This window comes from Gymnodraco acuticeps, unplaced genomic scaffold, assembly GCF_902827175.1.
Source record: "Gymnodraco acuticeps unplaced genomic scaffold, fGymAcu1.1, whole genome shotgun sequence".
NCBI lineage: Eukaryota > Metazoa > Chordata > Actinopteri > Perciformes > Bathydraconidae > Gymnodraco > Gymnodraco acuticeps.
The window spans coordinates 5,095,877-5,117,081 of record NW_022991154.1 but is presented as its reverse complement, the minus strand read 5'-3'; the positions used below and the strand labels follow the sequence as shown (position 1 = coordinate 5,117,081).

Here is a 21,205-nt window from a genome sequence, read left to right as displayed (position 1 = left end):
TTTGCAATCTTTTTTTCCTGATATATAGGCCCAGATTTCAATGTGAAAAAATAGAGAAATTGTCAACCTAAAATATGTAAATGTTCAATTTGAAAGCATCAGTGTGGTGCCTAGGAGGCTAGATCTATAAATAGATGTTGCAATAAAATCAGCCCCATAATGCAACATTTAAAGGATGAACTTCATGTTTGAAGACCTGTCGGTTAGACGACCAACATGGTCGCTGACCCCTCACTCTAAGGAGAGTCCGCCCTGAAGGGCATTGTGAGTTTATCTGCCGCCATTGCACAATAGTCTTTTGCAGGAATGACAAAGTCGAAGTTCTGTGACGATAGCGGAAAGATTAGTATGCAGCCCTAATACAACATCCGAGGCTTGAAGGAGAAAACCAAAGAAGCCCACGCCGACCAATCACAGTGCTTCCAATTCCCCGCTAATTTTAAATTGGGGGCCAGAAGGGGTGTAACGGTCTCCGTATGCGTCCCGTACCGTCACGGTTCGGACGTCACGGTTCGGCACATGTAGTCACACGACGAATACGCCTTTTTTTTTACGAGTGGGAAAAAAGTCTGTCATTCCGGGCAGCATCCGTTACACTATTTATAATCCAGGGGGCGGTATTGCGCCTAAAAGCTGTTTGCCAGCCGCCCTTAAACAACAAATGAAGAACAAGAAGAAACACAACAACAAAACGAACAAAATACAAGAAGAAGAAAAGTTAGTATGGCGAGTTCAGATAACACACAGGAGCTAGAACCCACCTGCTTCTTTTAAATCAGCTGTGTGGGAACATTTCGGGTTCCCTGTGGACTACAATAACGATGAAGTGTGCGAGTGGTGGATCGGATGAGTGGTGGATTGGACGAGGACGGTGTGTCGGCGTTGTTCGATAGCAGTGCAGTATGCTAATGGGAACACACGCCAAACATGCTAAATCATATCAGAAGGCATCACCCAGATTTGCCAATCACCGGAGCCCGGCAAAAGACAAAAACAGCTGATCCCCGCTGTTTTTAATAAACCAATAGACATGAAAGCCGAGAGACCAAAATAAATAACGGAAGCTTTTGGCATATGTTTTTCAACGTCTATGCGCCCTTGAAACAATTACTTATTATTTATGTATTATTTTCAATACATTCTGAGTGTGTGTGGTACTGTTTGTGGTTTGTTTTTAACTGTTTAATACAGTTAATTATTCAAAATGTCAGAGTTCTTTATTTTTAAACTGAAACTTGCACTACTGTTCAAACATAAATAACAACAAACCTGGAATTATGCATTTGGGACTTTTTTTTGCTTTTTCTTGTTGTACCGAACCCGTACCGAACCGTGACCCCCAAACTGAGGTACGAACCGAACCGTGACTTCTGTGAACCGTTACACCCTAGGGGCCAAGTTAGCTAAAGCAGCTACTTACATATATTATGTGGCTAAACTTTAACAACTTAACACTCAAGTATAAGTGAACTTGAATCTTCTTGTGACTGAATTAAAACAAATCCCTGCATTTAGCTTCCAAAGTTGTGAAGACTCAATGTAGGTGGTTTTAGAATAATATGATTAAACATGTAAGTTAAATTAAATAATGTTATAATTGTAATTTTCATGCAGAAGCAAAAACAACTTCAGAAAGAAAAGGGGAGAGCAGCACATAAAACAAAACAAAAAAAAGATCAATTAAAAGTCCTTTGAACAAAGGATTTTCTTGGAAACTTCATTTATGTTGGAGTTAGCATGCCAGATACAGTGTCTGTCATTTAAAAAAAGAAGATTCCTCAGTATCGGGTTACTCCACAATGTTGTATTAGACCCCTCGAGGCCAACATGTGTGTTTCTGAAACAAACGTAATACTGTTGATGAAACAAATTGAGATGGAAATAGAAGTGGGAGAAAAAAAAGAGTGAGTTCTTGAAACTGAAAGGTTCTTTTTCAGTCGCTTTGGTGGTCTCAAGAAGGGGTCTCACTGGATCTTGAACCCGGTGCATAACACAACAGGGGGGAAATGAGTAAGAGGTTGAGTAGGAGGGGGGGGGGTGAGTGGGGGGTCCTGGGCTGGGGGTTACACCACCAGAGTCCCACAATTCATCATGCTCTGGCACCGACGGGGGCTGTCTGGACGGAGCCGAGGAGGGGGATTGATGGCCAGCGAGACTCTGTGACCTCCCTTTTTCCCCGAGAGAGGGGATAGTGTGTGTATGTGTGTGTGTGTGTGTGTGTGTGTGTGTGTGTGTGTGTCAGAGTAATCATCACCATCCTACATCCAGTACGTCTTTGTGAGGACGACACGGAGACGATGGCTGCAGGTTTCTCCTCCTCAGATTAGACGTGACAGATAATCTGTTTTTCTTTCCTCCATTTCTCCACCCCCCTTTTGTCTCTCTATCTCTCTTTTTCTTTTTACCAGGACTACCTACAAGGCGACAGCACCAAAGCTTTCCAGAGGTTGGGTTGGAAGCCAAAGGTCACTTTTGAGGTGCGTGTCACACAGTTGATAGAAAATGTATATGATGATTTGAATGAGGAAACCTTTCCACACAAATACAGACATGGAATGATTGGAGTTATAATATGTTGCCACAGAAAGGACTGTCCTAAAATGAAATGCCAAAGAATACCTTTGAATTAGGACCGGTCTGAAGCATAAAGGACCAGGAATGCTGTAACTGTGACTCTCTATGAATCTGTATTTCTATATGTATCTACAAAGGTAGACGGTGGGTGGAGATAGCATGGTATGTGGGTTGGATAGTGAGATGAAGGATAATGGTATGTCTTAGTGACTGAGCACCAGCCCAGTTTTTGTCATCAGACTACTGACGCCCATAACATCAAACAATTCATTAGAAAATCAACAAATAAGCATCTATTAAAGGCACACTTTTAAGTCTCAGAGTAATTATATGTTATGTTAGGTGTGACTAAATATACAATATGTTATATGGAATGGAATATAAAGTGCTACCTTAATAGAACATTTTTTTTAAAGGAAAATAATAAAAGAGAATATGTTTTTCACTGGATTCCAAAATATAGCAAAGCAACATATTTAACTAAATTAGCTCGCATATTTAGATATGAACTTTATCAACTGAAAACTAAAACGTTGACTTTAGCATTATCACTTTCAACTAACCTCATACGGTTATGTGTAATTAAAACAACACAATACATTTAATTAAAGTTAAAATGTCAGCTTTCTCAGTGTATCATGCTTGACATCAGGCAACGGTTTCCAAACTTAAAAGCAAAGACCCAAATAACTTTTTTTTTTAATTGTATTTCATTATAAGCATTAATATACACAACTTAATTTTCACATCATACACTGTAGAGACTGAAGGGCTGCATATTGTTAAATATTATGTTGTGTTACTGCTAATACGCTGCCTGAGATTGATACAAGTTCTCAAATAAACTCTGACCTGACTGTTCCTTTTCATTTAGTTAGATTTTTCCAAATTCAGTGCAGGGGATACATTTTGGTCTGTAAAGCATTAAATAAATGTTGGTTCTATATCTGGCCATAATCACCAGTCAATAAATGACTAGATAATGTTATTGCTGATACTGAACGGGCATTTGTATTAATGGCAGTCCTGCGTATAGATAAAGCAGCTTTACTGGGTTTTTGTTACTTATTTATGAAGCCTTCCCTATTCATGAAACTCAAACAGCGTTGTGTTGCCTCTGCAGGAGCTGGTGAAGGAGATGGTGGATGCTGACGTCCTGCTCATGAAGAAAAACCCAAACGCCTGAGTCCAAATCAGTCATTCCATCCATTTTAGCACTCCAGTTCCAAACGTGGCGGGAACATGCTGTATTTTTATCTTGGTGACATTTCCAAATGAAGTAACTGAGTCTTTGTTGAGAATTAACGTAACCTTTCATTGCAGTCTTATGTCTATTTCGTTAAATGCATTCTATGATTTCTAGTCATCATGTCATTTGAATTCCATTTTGTTATCATGTAGCAGGGATGCCTTTTATATTTCCACAATCATTTCCACATTTTAAGGGTTTATTTTGATTGTAATTGATTTACATCAGTGAAATATGTTGTTTCTGACAGAGGATGAAACGGCAGAAAATATAAATGACTGAAATAATGAAGTTTTTATCTCTTTTTGGAAAATACAATTGATTGTCTGACATTCAATGAACACATGTTTCATTAAATAAAGATTGGTCTTTTATATGTTGTCCGAGAGAGTCTTCAATGCTAAACAACTGTGATGTTGTTTATGTGATTATCCTGTTAGGCCTGCCATTGAAGGTGTGTGAATTGAAGGCAGCAGCAAGCAAATCTTCGTGCAGGATTTAAGTGTGTGTGTGTGTGTGTGTGTGTGTGTGTGTGTGTGTGTGTGTGTGTGTGTGTGTGTGTGTGTGTGTGTGTGTGTGTGTGTGTGTGTGTGTGTGTGTGTGTGTGTGTGTGTGTGTGTGTGTGTGTGTGTGTGTGTGCCCAGGTTGTGCAGAGGTCGGCTGGCTCAGCTCCTGTCGTTTCTCTGCAATTTGCTCGCTCCAGCTTTCCAGGGTTTTTTATTTCCGAGCACACTGCGCTCTTTTATTCGGCAGGAAGTGTGTTTCTGCCGGGTTCCCGGAGCCCCAGAGCCCCGCTCTCAAACGCCTCTTGTCTGGCTGCAAATGTGGAGGGTGCAGTGAGCGTGCAGAGCCTGCTGCAGGGAAAACCTTTCCTCTAACAGCAGACATTTAAACCCAGTGAGATGCATCCTCTCGCTTCAACAAGCAGCACGGTTTCCCTCTTCTCAAGTGAATTTACACTTAATTACAAAAGCGTATCACAATAGCGTCTGCACGTGAATATTGCTCATCTTTAAAGATTTGTATCTTTTTAAAGATCACTTTGTTTAAAAAAAAACTGCCTGAAATAAAGAAGCCACTTTTAGTATCTGTTTGATACATTTTTATTTTCTTACACTGAAAAAACTGAAACGTTGACTTTAATTAAAGGTATTACGTCAACATATTTCTACATAGCTACATTAGGTTGGTTGAAAGCCATAATATTAGGTTCAAACAAGGTTCAACTTAATTACTTTAAACTAACTTATTACAGTCATGTGAAATTTGTTGACATAATACATTTAATTAAAGTCAACGTTTCAGCTTTTTCAGTGCAGCTTCCCGGATTATAAAATGTATTAAATTGAAATAAAAATATTCACAAACATATATTAGAAACATATTAATTACATGTAATAACATCTTTGTGATTTATCCTTGGGACATTATTTCCATAAAGGTTGTTTGTTTATTGTATTTGAGGGATTTACCAGTGTCCAGATGTTTACTGCAGCATAAGAAGAGCATGTGACTTAAAAAATCCTAGACAATAAAAAGTAGGCTGCCAACAGAAAAATAAATATAGTTAGTGTTTTATCATGCATGCAGAGTTGCTAGTGTGATAATAGCCTATATTGTTATATATAATATTATTAGATTACTGAGTCTGATACATAAGTTGCCGCTTTTATGAGTAGTATAAACCGTTTATATATATATATATATATATATATATATATAGGTCAGTATAAAGCAAAGCATTGTGGGATATTTTAAAGCTTTTCTTATGTTACACTGAAAATACTGAAACGTTGACTTTAATTAACAAAACAACAAATGTCACATAACTGGTGATTTAAAGCAATAATATTAATTTAAACCTATTTAAACGTAATATTATTGCTTTCAACCTAATAGTTGTGTGAAATGTGTTGACATAATACATTTAATTAAAGTAATCGTTTCAGTTTTTTCAGTGTGTAAGAAAATAAAAATGTAGTAGCCTACCTGTGACGTAACAAAAGCTGTCAGGTAAAATTACTAGCCTACAGCATAAAGTAGCTGCAAAATAGAAAAGAATGAAGTAGGCCTATACAAATTGTACTTTATTACATTTACTTAGTTATTTTCCACTGGTTTTATGTTGGAGTATAGTGGTTTGACATCCACCTTATGGGGCTATGTGTGAGAGGGTGGAGGCCTCTGTGTTTCTGGGACAGCACCTACAGGACATTAAAGACTCTGTGATCCTCCTGGACAGGGCTGCGTCTGTGCGCTGCTTCAATTGGATCCAGATGTGCACTGAGGTTGTTTTGGGCCCCTGAAACCGCGCTGAGAGCACACACACACACACACACACACATACACTCACACACACTCTGAGCTGCAGCCTCGCGCAGGTGCACTGCGGACCGCTCAACAACAATTAGCCGAGCCGTGTGATCAGGTTTATTGTTGGCTCTCAAAGTAAAACTTGTCAGGATTTGGACCACCTCTGTAACGAAATAAAAACCTCCGTGCAGCTACACAAACATTTTAAGGAGATGAAACGGTCGATTTAAACTTTTGATTCCATAATTCCCTGTAGGAGACGAATATAATGATTTTCAGGATTTAAGAGAAAATAGTTGAAAACTGCATGAGGTAGAAGAAACGCTTCGTTCAAAGCAGTCATTTTGAAGTGTTGTTTGCTTGTTTCCAAATTTAGTAAGGTAAAGAAAAATGTTGATCAATTATCAGAAAATAATATTCTGTGGAAGCGCAATCTAAATTGTCTTCCAAAATAAAGTGTTAAGTATGAACTTAACACTTCAGGTTCGAGCTGCTAAGGTTGCAAAAGTATCTTGATGTTTCGTCCATCATTTCTTAAAGAACGTCGAAATGACTAAAAACCATGCCTGATAACAACATATTGATTTTTGCCATTTCTAGCTATGTTCTAATAGAAGTGTTATGGGACGATTATAATAACAGCAATCTAACTTTGTATCAATCTGCAGCTTTCCGAAATATACTAATAAGAAATACGTCGCACAGTTACAATTATAATACAATCAGCTCATGAATCAATGAACCAGGAGACGGAGTGAGCAATATTTGAAGAATTTTGGAAGAAATATGAAGTTGAAAAAAACAAACCTGCAATAATCTGTGACGCATAAAACTAATCTTCAGCATGAAATAGCCTATACCAAAAGAGTATCATTTGATTGATGACATTATTTTTGTAAAATTACGGGCATAATTCATTTGTAGGCTTAAACTAGAACAAGTAGTTAGTTTATCAGGGCTTCATATTTTTGGGAAAACTCGAAAAGCAACATTTGAGGCAGAAAACTCAGAATGTAATCTTGGATGGTGTCAGAATAATGCATGATTAAAGACAGCACACCGAGATATAACTCATACAGGGGCTGCGAGGGAGTGCGGTCGTCTTTCAACCAGAAGGTTGTGGTTCGATCCCAGCCCATGCAGTCAACATGTCGATGTATCCTTGGGCAAGATATAACCCTGAGTTGCTCCCGATGGCATGGCCAACGGTGTGTGAATGTTAGTTCCTAGAGTAACATACACTGCTCTGTATGAATGTGTGTGAATGGGTGAACGACATGTAGTATGTAAAGCGCTTTGAGGGGTCTTAAAGACTGGATAAAGCGCTATATAAGTACAATCCATGTATCATTTACACACATCACACAGAATAGTGTGAGTATTAAAACTGGGCCTAAATATAATCTTTTTTGAACGTCCTATTCGCTTCTGGATTTAATGATACATCCCTGCAATCCAATATGTTGGTATTACTGTAAACTATAATTCTTGCAAAGTTTTTTAAATAAAACGCATTTGTCTCGTTTAAATATTGCATTTACTGTTTCCATTTCCTTACGATTTTGAATGTAAAAAACCTCCATGCATACTAGGGATTTGTATACGTATACTTCAACTGAAAACTTCGGTGAACAAATAGTTTTAAAATTCGGAATAGTTACTGCGCAATAAAATAGTCCCTCAGTGAATCCACTCTATATTTTCCTATCTGACATACATGCAATACATGAGATGTTAGCTCTCATATTGCTTCTAAACTCGATATAGCATTCTCTTGAATGTTATATCGGGGAATTCCCCTAACAGGACATCTGCAGGCTCATACACAACTGTGATCCCGCCTTGAGGCGATGTATATTATAGACTGATGTCAATTACCCGAATATTAAAATGCCGCAAACACAACATGGCGCAATAACATATCCTTTATTATGCATTGAATGCGTTTTTAGTGCGCTTTTTACGCGTATTGGCGGCGTGTATATCCATCCTCTCCTGTTCTGGGACTCTTTTTATCCTGAGGCCTGAGACTGCCCCACCAACACACCAGTGAGGGGGGGGGGTCTTCAGATAAGGCAGTGACAGCCTTTACTGCAGGCTTCTCACCGTCCTTTCCTAAAGTGCATTGTTGACATCCTCTCCATTGACCTCCATCACCTCCTCCTGTCTTGTCACAATGAACAATTATTCTCAGTCGTGAGACTGCTTTTGCCTTCCTGTCTTTTGAGTGCTGCATCAATCACAGAAAGACGTTTGTTTTGAAGCAATAATCTATTTTTGTATTATTATGAGGCTTTCTGTGCATGATATGGAGTGATTTTGTATGTCAATTATGCAGTTAAACTCGCGTTAATCCTCCCTGTGGAAAGTGCAGCATGTGGAGCCAATAGCTCATTGTTTACGTTAGCTTTATGGCTTTGACTCATCTGACTGCTGGCCCTGGGGAGCGTTTGCGCGCTGGAATTCTTAGTTTCACTGACTCATTAAATGTCATCCACGCAGGCCTGAAATTGACAGTCACGTTTAAGCTTTCACACACACACACACACACACACACACACACACACACACACACACACACACACACACACACACACACACACACACACACACACACACACACACACACACACACACACGAACACACTGCTCCGAGTCCAGAGGGGCTTTTTTTCACGCCAGAGAGTGAAAATGTCTCATCATCAGCTCCTGCAGGCTGCTGCACTGAGCAGATACAACACAACATAAAATAACGTTATTATTAGTTAACACATTAACATTGTCCAACCTGGAAACCACATGATATTCTACGGTTTTATAATTTAAATGTATTTATTAATGTTTCTTATTTGTATTATGTTTGGTTATGTTTTTAATTGAATCAGCATAGCCTACGTTTTATCATAATTTAATTTACGTCACCTATTATACCTATTATTTTTGCGTGTTTAGTTCAATCTATTCTAATATTAATATTTTCAACCTAATTTTGTTGTCTATTCACTTATTATTAATAATAATATTTATTTTAGTCTAAAATAATTGTTTTCTTAATATTGATTTCGAAATAATAAATGAACATGCCAGCTGCCATGTGGATCTGCACCTTATATATATATATATATATATATATATATATATATATATATATAGGCCTATAGATATATATAAATATCTATATTTATATAGATATTTATTCTAATCTGATCTCCATAAGAAACTGGGCCTTTTTGCTTGGGTTGCCCCACGTCATCAGAGCACTACTGAAATAAATAAACATCTGACAGCAGCAATAAGTTCATTCATAAGTCTGCAGGACACAAACTGTAAAGCAGGCTCTACCACACATCATATCAATCAGACCGTACCAATCATGCATCTGCAGGACGTTTAGGTTCTGCAGCAAAATGCACCCCCTAAAAACATCCATAGTATATTTTAATCCCAAAACCTCCCATCACCATCCGTCACAAACAGCCTGCTCGGTTTGTAATGACAGATTTATTTAGCTAACAAGGCCTTCAGTGAGTTCAAACCGCACTGCAGAGCTGCTGCTGCCACACGTGTATTTATTTACCGGCTGCATTTATACATGAGCGTTGAAAATATAAAACCTGCAGGTCAGCTTTTATTCTGCAAGTCAAAGTAAACACTAGTCTTTCTTAACGTTTAGATAAGTAACCTCGCCTGTACAGTTACATTGGCCTCTGGAGGGCCACAGACCCCTGATATAGGCCCCATTTTTATTAAAAAGGCATTGAACCAAAGTTCATATGAACATTAATTATTGTTGTTTTTTTCACAAGGAAATCTAAATAATGTGGATTCACTACACGCTCCTTTCATATTTTCTAATAAAAAAAAAAACAATAATAAAATAAATACTGATCTCAGTGGCCACCCTTTTAGAGTATTCAGCCCATTATAAATATTTTACACCCCAAAACGCATTTTGAGCTCTATTATATATTTTGAGTGTTATTAAAAATAAACACTCTCTTACCACTGCTAATAAATCACTCAGATTAGGATCAAATCGATGGCACTTTATTAAACAAACAAAATGTAATGCCTTCAAAATAGTTTTTTAAACAAATAAGACAAAATGAATAAAATAGGCGAAGCCAGAATACTACACAGTCCCAAAGTCTCTATTTCTATACAAGAACTGGGACGAATAAAGGCAGCAATATGAAAACTGGAAAAATGTAAAAGTGTTTGGTCCTCAATATCCAACCACTCCCTTTTTCTAAAAAATAAATTACTATATTAGGTTATAATTTACAGTCTATGGTCACAGAAGCTGGTACTCGAGCCATCTTTATAAACAGTTCTGAAAGTGAGAGGGAAGGACACTTACGTGTTTCGGTGTTACACACGCCTCGAGAGAAAAAGTCTCTGTATCTCTTATGTCCGTTCGGAGTGTGAGTGAAAGACCAAAAGTACAAAAAAATATAAAACATATATTAGAGTTATTAATTTAAAAGACATACTTTGGCTTTCAGAACTTGCTGCAGTCATAAACAAAAGCTCCTGAGGTGCGGTAGATGGACTGTCCGGACGGGAACGCCATTTGACAGCTACTATTCCCGTTCACCGGGGAGCCGTTCAGCCCGATCCGCTGGGACTCGAACATCTCCCGCACAGAGTGGAAGTTCTGCTGCTGCGCCGGATACCCCGGGCTCAGGTGGCTCAGGTCCCCGTACCAGGACGGGAGCCTTCCCTGGTGCGCGTGGTGGCCGTCCTGGCCCTGGCTCAGGTTTCCGTGTCCGAGCGGGGTCGCGCTGGTCGTGGTGATGCAATAGTCGGGCAGAGCCTCCTCCACCGTGGAGGACGGGGCCAGGTGTCCCCCGGAGGATCTGTCCCCCGCGTACAGGCTCATGGCCTGCATGTTGCAGTGATAGGTGGCGTTAGCGTTGGAGGAGATGTTATTCTGGTTGCAGGCCGTCGAGCCGTACGCAGATGTCTGGTTGGGGGAATAGTTCAGCGACAGTGAGGGGGGTGATACCTGTCCGAGAGGAGGGCGATGAGTGGCGGGGAGAGCTCGGCCTGCGGAGACCCCCGCAGGGTGGTCATGATGTTATCCACGCTGAAGCCCTGCGCCGGGGCCTGGCCGTGGTGTTGGTGGTGCTCGGGTCCATCCATGCTGAGGGACCGGGTGGAGGGCACGCTGTGCGGGCTGCCTGAGGACATGCTGCTGCTGCTGTCGGGGCTCTCGATCTTCGCTACAGTGCTCAGGGCCGGGGACGCGGCCTGCGGCGGCGTGGAGGTCCCGTTCTCCGTCTTTATGTCCTGGATCCGCACCGGCTGAGAACCCGGCACCGATGGATCCTGCTCATGGCCCGGGGTGTGGGGATCCTTGCCCTGCCTGTCGTCCTTGTCCTTCTGCACGTCCTTCTTTTTGAACCTCCTCCTGCGCCGTAGGAAGCTGCCGTTCTCAAACATGTTGTATGAGTCCGGATCAAGAGTCCAGTAGCTGCCCTTACCGGGCTTCTTATCGTCCCGGGGCACTTTGACAAAGCACTCATTGAGAGACAGATTGTGCCTGATGCTGTTCTGCCAGCCTGCTGTTGTCCCGGTAGAGAAGGGGAACCTCTCCATGATAAACTGATAAATCCCGTTCAGGGTGATCTTTTTCTCTGCTGAGTTCTGGATGGCCATGGTGATGAGAGCGATGTAGCTGTATGGGGGTTTGACCATGTCCTTCGGCTGGTGCTGGGGGGTGTACGGCCCGTACGCCCGGGCCATGCTGGCCGGGTACTGGTCGTGTGCCGCATGGGAGTACATGCTCATGGGTGCTGGCATCCCGGTTGTAACCACCGCCGGTCCGGTAGTAGTTCTGGTCGCTGCTGATGTAGGGCACAACTCCCAAAGAGTTGGGGCTGGAGACGGAGTAGCGCGCCTGCATCCTGCACAATGCGTAAAAGCTCCCCAAACTGTGTCCCTGCAAAAACTCTCACAACTTTCTGCGTATGCTCCGATTCTGTTTTATCTTCTTTCCGAGTCGTCTAGTCCTCTGTTAAGCCACAACTCACCACGATAAATCGGAGAGAGTGCACAATGCCGCAGTGAACATTGGGGAGAGTGAGGAGGCTAAAGTGAGGCTGGAGGAGCGTGAGTCTACACAGCAAGGGAGTTTTTTTCAGCCTTCACATTCTAGGGCTGCTCCTCCCCGAATGTTTGCTCCATCATCCAATTGGAGGACGAAAGGAACCTGTTGGAAAAGCTGCATGCGACAAAAGTTACTACACCCCTCCTCCTCCTCCCCCCCCTTCTATCCTCAGGAGTTATTGAAAATTATGTTAAGGGTGCACCTAAAATGGCAAGAAATTCCCTTAATGACGCAAAATGCGAGACATTTATTATTTTTCTATTAATACAATATATTGCGAGGTATAAACATACTTTTTTCTTTATTTTCGAAACGATTATGTAAGTTTATTGTGGGCCAAATCGGTGTATCCTGCTCTATATCTCAGAATTATCCAAAATCCGCGTAAAAGTGGAATTGATCCAAAACGGCTGATATTTGGTTTCATCAGGATCATTTCAGCCCCAGGCCCGGAAATGAAAGGCCCTTTCCAAAATCTCCCCTTCAGCTGTATCTTATTAACGTATTTTCTGATGCGTAAACCTCTAATTAGACCAAATGTATTAGCGATTAGGAATGCAAAACGAGTTGATACTAATGAGGCTGCTGTCTGTGAGAATCTCTCCTCAGCTGCCTGTGGTTGAGCCTCTGAATAAACAGACGGACATGAAAGGGTGTGAGCTCCCTCCTGCACCCCGACGCGCCGGTGGGCGGTGTGTGGAAACTAATTAAAGGTTTAAATGAAGATCATTTGGTCGAGTTTGGGTGAGAAAAGGGTCCCCTGGGTGCGAGCGGCTGCTGAGACCGAGGTGGGATTTTTTTTTAAGATGAAGACCTCCAAATGTCATTCACACTGGAATGGTGGTTAACACAGCCTTCTGGCTCCTAAAGTGGTGTTTCGGTGTGTTGCTTGCAAAGCCTAAAAACAACAGCAGCATGATGGAAATAATCGTTTAAAAACATTTCAACGATGGTGGCGATTAAGGGAGACTGACAGGGATTAAACATCGATATTCTTCTGTATTTGTATTATCAAAAAAATCGCGTAAATATGCGTTTAAAATGCATTAAAAAAACACCATTATTTTATATCCATCCTAAAATATATTTTGTTCTTTTTCTTTTCTTTTTTATATGTGCCATGTGCTTTTTTAATAAAGAGTATACTTTTGCTGCTTTTCAGTGCTTCTAAGGTTTGTATTTTTTCACATTGGGTCTAAAAATGTATCATAAAAAGAAAACGTTTTTAAACGTTGTATCATTTTTTAAAGTTTAAAGCAGCCCAGCATGTGGCTTTATTTGAAACATTTTGATTTCTCAATCCAAGGTTCTGTTTTAGCATGGTGGTTTTTATATCTCGTGTCACATATAGTTATAAAAAGTAGCATATTGCCAAATGTATAATTCGTTACAAATCCAATAGCCCCACAATGTTTTTAATAGGTTTATGAAACCTAAAAATGAAATCTTTTATTTAAGGTTTTTATGCATTCAAGTTTAAGAAATCCAACTAAGTATTTTTTAAATTCCAGAATATATTAAAAACGAAAATAATTCCTACATGTCTTTATTGGACCTGACTACTTACAGCTGTGGCGTAGAAAAGAAACAGCATAGACCTGTCTGGTCATTTTGAGGATACTGTTTTAGTTCTGCTTTTTGATTGATTTGGGAAGAAAACATGCAGTTAAATGGTATTCAAATAATCTGAGAAGCCCATGGAAATATTTATCAAGAGTTCAGGCCCATGCAACAAGTTTAGCTAAATCACTTTCTTTATATTTTCTTTATCCTGATTGATTTGCAGAAATGTAATTTAAATGACAAGAGAAAATAACCATCAACCCCGAGCAAACAGTGATAATCTGTGTGAAGAGTTCATTTCTCACGTTTGTGTCACTTTTGTGTTTTCATTTTGCTCTTTGTTCTGTGATTAGCATGTGTTATCAGGATCTCACGAGGAAGCAAATGCAGAGCGGCCTGTCACCTATAAGTCCGGGAGGTGAGCCCTCAGTCCCGGCCACACGGACCACCAGTGACCCCTGCTGACCCGCGGAGGGCGGCCCGCTCCTCAGCACCATCGGGGTGCATGGATGGGGGGAACCTGCATGGAACTGGACCCCAGGTGGTGGGCTCATTCGACGTTGAACTCGTGTGTGATAACATATTTTTTACAACGATACATTTATTTTATTATTAATGAATCCTGGCATTTGTTAGAGTAGCCTACAAACCCGTTCATATCTGAAGCACTCCCATCCAACTGTCATTGAAGAGATTCCAATGAAAACCAACCACTTCCTGAGATAAAATATTGGATTAAATAACACACCGAATCCAACGTGTGAATATTTTGATAATGTAACAGTCATGTGAGTTTCCTAAGAATGAATGGTTATGAGAATTTAATCATAATTGTATTGGACAGAAGTTCCTGCTTGAGAGAAAAGCTGAAGGTTTGTGTAGTAGTCCCTCTCTTAATGTACGACACACTCCTGCCACCCAGTGGGCAGGCAATGGAAGTACATGATGGATGCACCTCGTCATCACAGATTGGCACTTTTAATGTATTGTTTACTATCGACTGTATTGACCAGTGTTGGAAGAAAGACTTGAAAAAAATTAGCATGAAATTAAACCAAAAGTGGAAACGAAAAGTACACTAAAATACTTGCATTCTGATCTTATCTTAGGCTGACTTATCTTACTCACTATACTCACAAAAGCATAACCACTTTTTGCTATGCTTTGTATTGTGAAGCCTTGTCTACAGGACATCTGGGTGTTAAATATGTAATATATCTCTACAGGCAAAGTTTTCAATTTATAAATGGTTTATTCTAAAAATTCAAACAAAAAACCGATGGAATTTGATATCATGAAAATAGATTTTGAGACTTTAGTGATGATCTGACATTTGAAACGCATCACTTTTTTTAAGATGCTTTTCACAAACTGAAGACTGACAATTATACTAGTTTTACATTTGGTGAGACAAAGAGAGCAAATACAGGATCTGTGCATTGAAGCCTTATACAACACAAAAGGTTGTCCCAAGAAACAACTTGGATGTCAAGGTGTTAAAGTTAATGCGTGAGGTATACATTTGGGTCTTTAGCAAAAGTCGACCATTATCTTACCTTAACCCTCTGGAGTCGGTGGACGCGCCGAACTCATTATACCCTACTGTCCTACTAGGGCATTGCGTTCCAAGAATGCAGGGTTGTTGGTTGTTCCTAGAGTCTCTAAAAGTACAATGGGAGCCAGAGCCTTTTCTTATCAAGCTCCACATTTGTGGAATCAGCTTCCAGTTTGTGTTCGGGCGGCAGACACCCTATCCGTTTTTAAGAGTGCGCTTAAGACCTTCCTTTTTGATAAAGCTTATAGTTAGGGCTGATTAGATTCAGCCCCTAGTTCTGCTGATATAGGCTTAGTTTGTCGGGGGACATCTTCCTTCTCTCTGTCTATACCTGTGTACTCTCATGTTCCGATTAACCCAGCTTCCCCAAATGTCTTTCTTTTTGGTGTCTATATACGCCGGGATCCGGAGTCATGCATGATCCTGCGGTCCTGTGTCCTGCATCGCGAGCCCTGGATCTTGAGTCGTGGCTGTGGTCCTGGATGGATATCCTTGTGGATTCATCTTCCTATTATAGACACATGCATTTCCAAACATTTGGACTACCTATGTTGCAAATGTATTATCTTTTCAATTTACACACGGCATCTATTGCACGTCTGTCCGTCCTGGGAGAGGGATCCCTCCTCTGTTGCTCTCCCTGAGGTTTCTCCCATGTTCCCCTTTAAACTGTGGGTTTTCTCCGGAAGTTTTTCCTTGTACGATGTGAGGGTCTAAGGACAGAGGGTGTCGTATTGTCATACTGATATTTGTGTACAAATTGTGAAGTCTACTGAGACAAATGTAACATTTGTGATATTGGGCTATATAAATAAACATTGATTGATTGATTGATTGACCAGGCACATGGCTTGAGAAAAAGGTCTAAATGTTGCATTTCTTGGACATGAAATCTAGCACTCCATGTAGCAGTTATACAATATTACTGTAAATATAAAACAATTTAACATTGTTTTATTTATTTGTAGGCATCATCATTATCATCAACATCATTATCGTCGTCATCATCCATGAGTGTCACGAGCTTGTAAGTCATTGTATCACACTAGCTGCCTTTAAACAGTACCACAGCGCCCTCTGCTGCCACATTGCAGCACATGCACTTACAGCAGCAATAACAGGGAAGAGAGGAGGACACTTTGATTAATGAGCTAATTAAAGCTCATTAAAGTCCACAATTACATACGGTATCCATAACAAAAAAAGGACGCAGAGTATTTTACCTCTATATTTTTACTGGTGACCTCACATCAGTTTGTGGTCTCTACTTATGAAGTTTCTCTCCTGAGGGATCGGGTATGAAATTGTTTTGCGGGCCCTTCAGTGTGACGTGGACAGTGTTTATATTAAGAGCCTAATTAAACACAGACAGATTTCCAAAATATCCCAGGACCTCAAAGTCCTGCACTGAAAGAGCACATTGGAATTGGTTCTCAAATAAATAGCTGCCAATCATCCATGTGCAAAACATTAATCTTCTTCGTTTGGGGCTCCGGCTGTGACTGGTTTGAAGAGGGTGAAGCTGTTCTCAAGGCCACAAAGCGCCTCAGTGTGGCAGATTTGTCCCATTTTTACCCCGAAACTTGACTTGGGAAAACACTGAAGAAAACCCTTTCCTTGAGATTGAGCTGTTTCTGATTTAGCAGCCCTGATGAGTGGCATCATTTCCTCACGTGGTAACACACAAACAGTCTAATCCGTCTGTATTTGCACGCCATTTCAAATGAAATCAAGATTAGCAAATATTTAGATCTGTTTGTCTCAGTCTATGTCCAAAAAAACTGCCCGAAAGAATTTCTTCTTGGAACTTTAGACCATATTTGTCTTTGCAGTGACTGACCACAATCCTGAATTCTATGATTGGATTAAGTGCCCTGTCAATCATTGTACCCTTTAATTATTTACAGTTGTATGTGTCTTGCTGGAAATGTAAGTCCTGGCTATAACATTGGCACACAACTATTTCATTATGCAGATTTCAGTTTTATCAGTCTGTAACCTTAATCAAACTTCAATTAATGTATTTTAAATGTAATTAAAAACAAGCTTTACTACAGTTTAGACCACTAAAGTACCTGTATAAAAACGCGTGTGTGTGTACGACAGAGTGGAAACTGAATTCTTCTTCTTCTAAAGCTAAACAGCAGTCTCAAAGGGCGGCTAAACTCTGCCCCCTGGTGGACAACAGACACACACCTCTTATAGGTTGGTCCTTATTTGCTTCTGCCTTTAGTTCCTGTTGCAGAAATCTGTATGTGCCACAATACACAGACACTTTTTAGAACTTTTCCTAGTTTGTGAAGCTTTCCCGGGAGAATATACCATTGAAGTTGTTTCAATGTCATTTCTTACCCCTGTATTTAGATCTTCAGAGCTTCCAGGTTTAACTCATAGACTGTATATATATATATATATATATATATATATATATATATAAGGTTTTACTTAGCATCATTTCCAGACAACTCAGTAAACCTTCATTAAAAAAAAAAAACACAGAATTATAAGCTCAAGCATATGATGAAGAAGTTGAAAGAGAAACATAAACAAAGCTGAGAATACTAGTACTACAGTGAGTCAGGAAGCGTTCTTGAAACTACACAGAAGCTGCAGAAAGGTGCTCTAGTGAAGCAGATGGGGGGAGTCTTTTAAAAGACAACCAGAGCAATACTTTTGAAGCATAAGCATCAAGTTGCAAGCACACTTTGTGTAAATGTGGATGTTGTGATGTCCAAAAGTGCTATTTAGAAAAGAATAGACCAGGAAAAAAAACATACCCTGCAAAACCGTTTTCAGCCACTTTTCCAAACCGCCTTCCGTTTAATGTTCAGGTTATGCTCGACTGATATACATCTGAGGATTCTGGACCTCATACTAGCAGCGGGGTTCTAGGGATGGCAATGTTAGTTTGTTATCTGTTGTACACTTGAAGTTGAAACAGCTAGCATTTCCATATCTTTTTCTGTTTTCCGAGAGCTGCCAACAACACAGGACACACTGGATAACTCTATGTATCTATCACCAGCTTATGTTAGTATTAAATACACAATGTATTCTGGTAACTATCAAAATAAAGACATTGTATAGTGTTCATAACAGTATTTTTATTTAATAAATTATACATTAACAATATAATAATTGTTACAGCCGCTGCTACCTTGTGCCCTTAACTCTGTGTGTGTGTGTGTGTGTGTGTGTGTGTGTGTGTGTGTGTGTGTGTGTGTGTGTGTGTGTGTGTGTGTGTGCGCAAATGAGCTGTGCAGTTCCTATGCTGTCAGTGGCCGTCTCGACCTCGCAACATCCGCGGGGATTGGACAGACGTCACCCAAGCCCTGCCCGCTTCTGCCACGTCATCCGGGGGAGGAGTATAAAGGCTGGGCACAGATATAATGGGAGGCATTCGGAGGCTCTGTATTGTGTGACAGACGCCTCAAGCCTCTCCTTGTGATACTGCCTTCGTTCTGTGACTTCTGAGACTGTTTAGCCGTGTGTATTCTGTGTCAGCTACACTGATTAGCAGCGTATCGTCGGGTTCTGTGTTAGTATAGGGTTGTGTGTGTATATTGCTTAGATCCAGGTTGATTAGCACCTGTAGACCAGCATTCCCGTGTGTATATTACAAAAAAAACCTACATCTAAATAAATATATAATTCAAAATTGAAATAGCAACAAAGAAATTATTAAAAAATGTTAAAAGTGGGGTAGGTAAGTTTGAGAAACCGGCTCGAGATACACTTTGTTATATTCCATGGAATGCTCTTAACATCTCGATAGCAATGAATATCTTAAGTGCTTTGACAAAAAAAATCCATAACAAAATTTCATCTGTGGAAGCCGTAGTACTGTAAAAAGCACGACCAATCATTTTAGCCGGCCCGGCTAAAATAACTGGATGGCCTACCTGCCTGTCAGCCTTCCATCTGTGCACAAACTTATCTCGTGCCCTCATTGGTCATGTGCGCGTTCGTGTGTGTTGGAGGAGGGGCTCTGTAAGGAAGTAACAGATTTTTTCCGGCTGTGTATTTTCAAATTCTAGTGCACTCGAGCTGGTTTCTCCAAAATTATTACGTATTTTTTTTCTTTTTCATGTTAATATCCATTATCTTCTCTGTTATGTATCTTCCGGTCTTTGCCAATCTGGCCAACATTTCTTGGTCCTCCACGTCTTTCTGGTACAGCCACTGCTTGAAGCAAACTGAAAATAAATGAAAAGATCAGAGTATCAAAATCGTCTAAAATAGAATCATTCGCTCCTTAAAGTTGTAAAATGCACTAAAAGCCTAATCTAGATTTATTTTCTCTCTCATTCATTCTAGTGAGCCAAGAGTGGGAGCTCGGGGGTGGGGCTTAATGACAGGAGGCAGGGCTTAAGGGGTGCATGCTCTGTGCACCCATACGGGCCGTTTCTCAATCTCGAGGATTCTGGCTTCCAAGCCAATATTTCAAGGATGCTACGTCATCGAGTGCCGCCGAAGTACTGTTCCAATCTCCAGCATACTTGGAATTCCACAGAGGCCGCGTCCTTGGTTTGGGGGAAATTTCAAGGCTGCACATGGGTAGACTTCGCGTCCTTAAAATCCCCACAATGCTTTGCGCACGGACCAATTTCAAAAACCCTTGCGGAGAATTGCTGAACCGACGCAGCACACATTTAAAAGTAATTATGTAGTGGCGTAGAACATGTGTTGCTTTGTTACATTTGTTTGTTATCACCAAAATGTGTTCCGTGAAAGTAAAGCAAGTTCATAATTAGACATCGTGGGGTATTTATTTTCGGTAAAGTTTATGTTGAAACCGTTAGAGAGAGTGGCACACTTGTTAGCCTGTTCCATTCTTCTTCGTTTTCCGAAGCCGCGGCCGTTTCTCAATCGCGAGGATGCTTGCTTGGTAGCACATGTCTTTCGAGTCACTTGCTTCAGAAGCGAGGCAAGAATCCTTCCTGGCATTCGGAAAACGAAGAGTGGAACAGGCTAGCAAGTGTGCAGGTGTGCGTCATATGAGAGGACCCGCCTTACATTTTCCTCCACAGATTTGGGGAAATTGGTCCGTGCGCAAAGCATTGTGGGGATTTGAAGGACGCGAAGTCTACCCATGTGCAGCCTCGAAATTACCCCCAAACCAAGGACGCGGCCTCGGTGGAATTCCAAGTATGCTGGAGATTGGAACAGTCCTTCGGCGGCACTCGATGACGTAGTATCCTTGAAATATTGGCTTGGAAGCCAGTTTCCTCGCGATTGAAGAAACGGCCCGTGGCTTGGAAGTATACTTGCTTCGTTTCTGAAGGAAGTGACTTGAAAGTACGCGACTATCAAGCCAGCATCCTCGAGATTGAGAAACGGCCACGGGTTCTTCTGCTCTGACAGCCAGGCATGACGGGTAATCTGTGACGTTTCGCTCTCAAAAGTTGGGCCATTTTGACTTCCTGCGCCAATGAGCAGCTCTCATAGGAACGAGACCCCGCCTCCAGTTCTTATTATACATCCATGCTCAAGACGGGTAACATATCCACACCTCAGGGCGCTTAGTTGTGTGTGTGTGTGTGTGGTGTGTGCGCGTGTGCGTGTGGTGGGTGTGTACTGCAAACTGCCCCACCCCCACCGACAGGGGAGAGATCTCTCGTCTGGATTGTTAAAATCGAAAATACGTATAGACACATTTTGTAGTCTTATTGCATATTAGAAAAGGAGTTGGCAACACTAAGACTGCGATATAATGTTTATGTAGCAATAATACATATGACATCTATTTTTTTAATGTCTCCAGTACCGATAAAAAGATCGATAACGTTGGACCTTAACGGTACCACGGTCTTTAATAATTCAGCCCCGGGGGCCCGTT

At 40.8% G+C, this 21,205-nt stretch overlaps 1 protein-coding gene, 1 long non-coding RNA gene and 1 pseudogene across 2 annotated transcripts in view; 1 reads left to right on the top strand and 2 right to left on the bottom strand.

Annotated features, from left to right (window-relative positions):
* Positions 1-4,197, top strand: part of gmds (GDP-mannose 4,6-dehydratase) — a 221,983-nt gene extending 217,786 nt beyond the window's left edge. The window contains exons 10-11 of the mRNA XM_034237438.1: positions 2,409-2,477; positions 3,698-4,197. Of these exons, the coding sequence (XP_034093329.1) occupies positions 2,409-2,477; positions 3,698-3,760 (132 nt within the window). The 3' untranslated portion in view covers positions 3,761-4,197. The remainder of the gene's footprint in view (positions 1-2,408; positions 2,478-3,697) is intronic.
* A 5,964-nt stretch (positions 4,198-10,161) lies between these two features.
* Positions 10,162-12,313, bottom strand: LOC117560479 (annotated as a pseudogene).
* Positions 12,314-19,354: 7,041 nt separating this feature from the next.
* Positions 19,355-21,205, bottom strand: part of LOC117560478 — a 2,623-nt gene continuing 772 nt past the window's right edge. The window contains exon 3 of the long non-coding RNA XR_004571167.1: positions 19,355-19,562. This is a non-coding gene — a long non-coding RNA (uncharacterized LOC117560478). The remainder of the gene's footprint in view (positions 19,563-21,205) is intronic.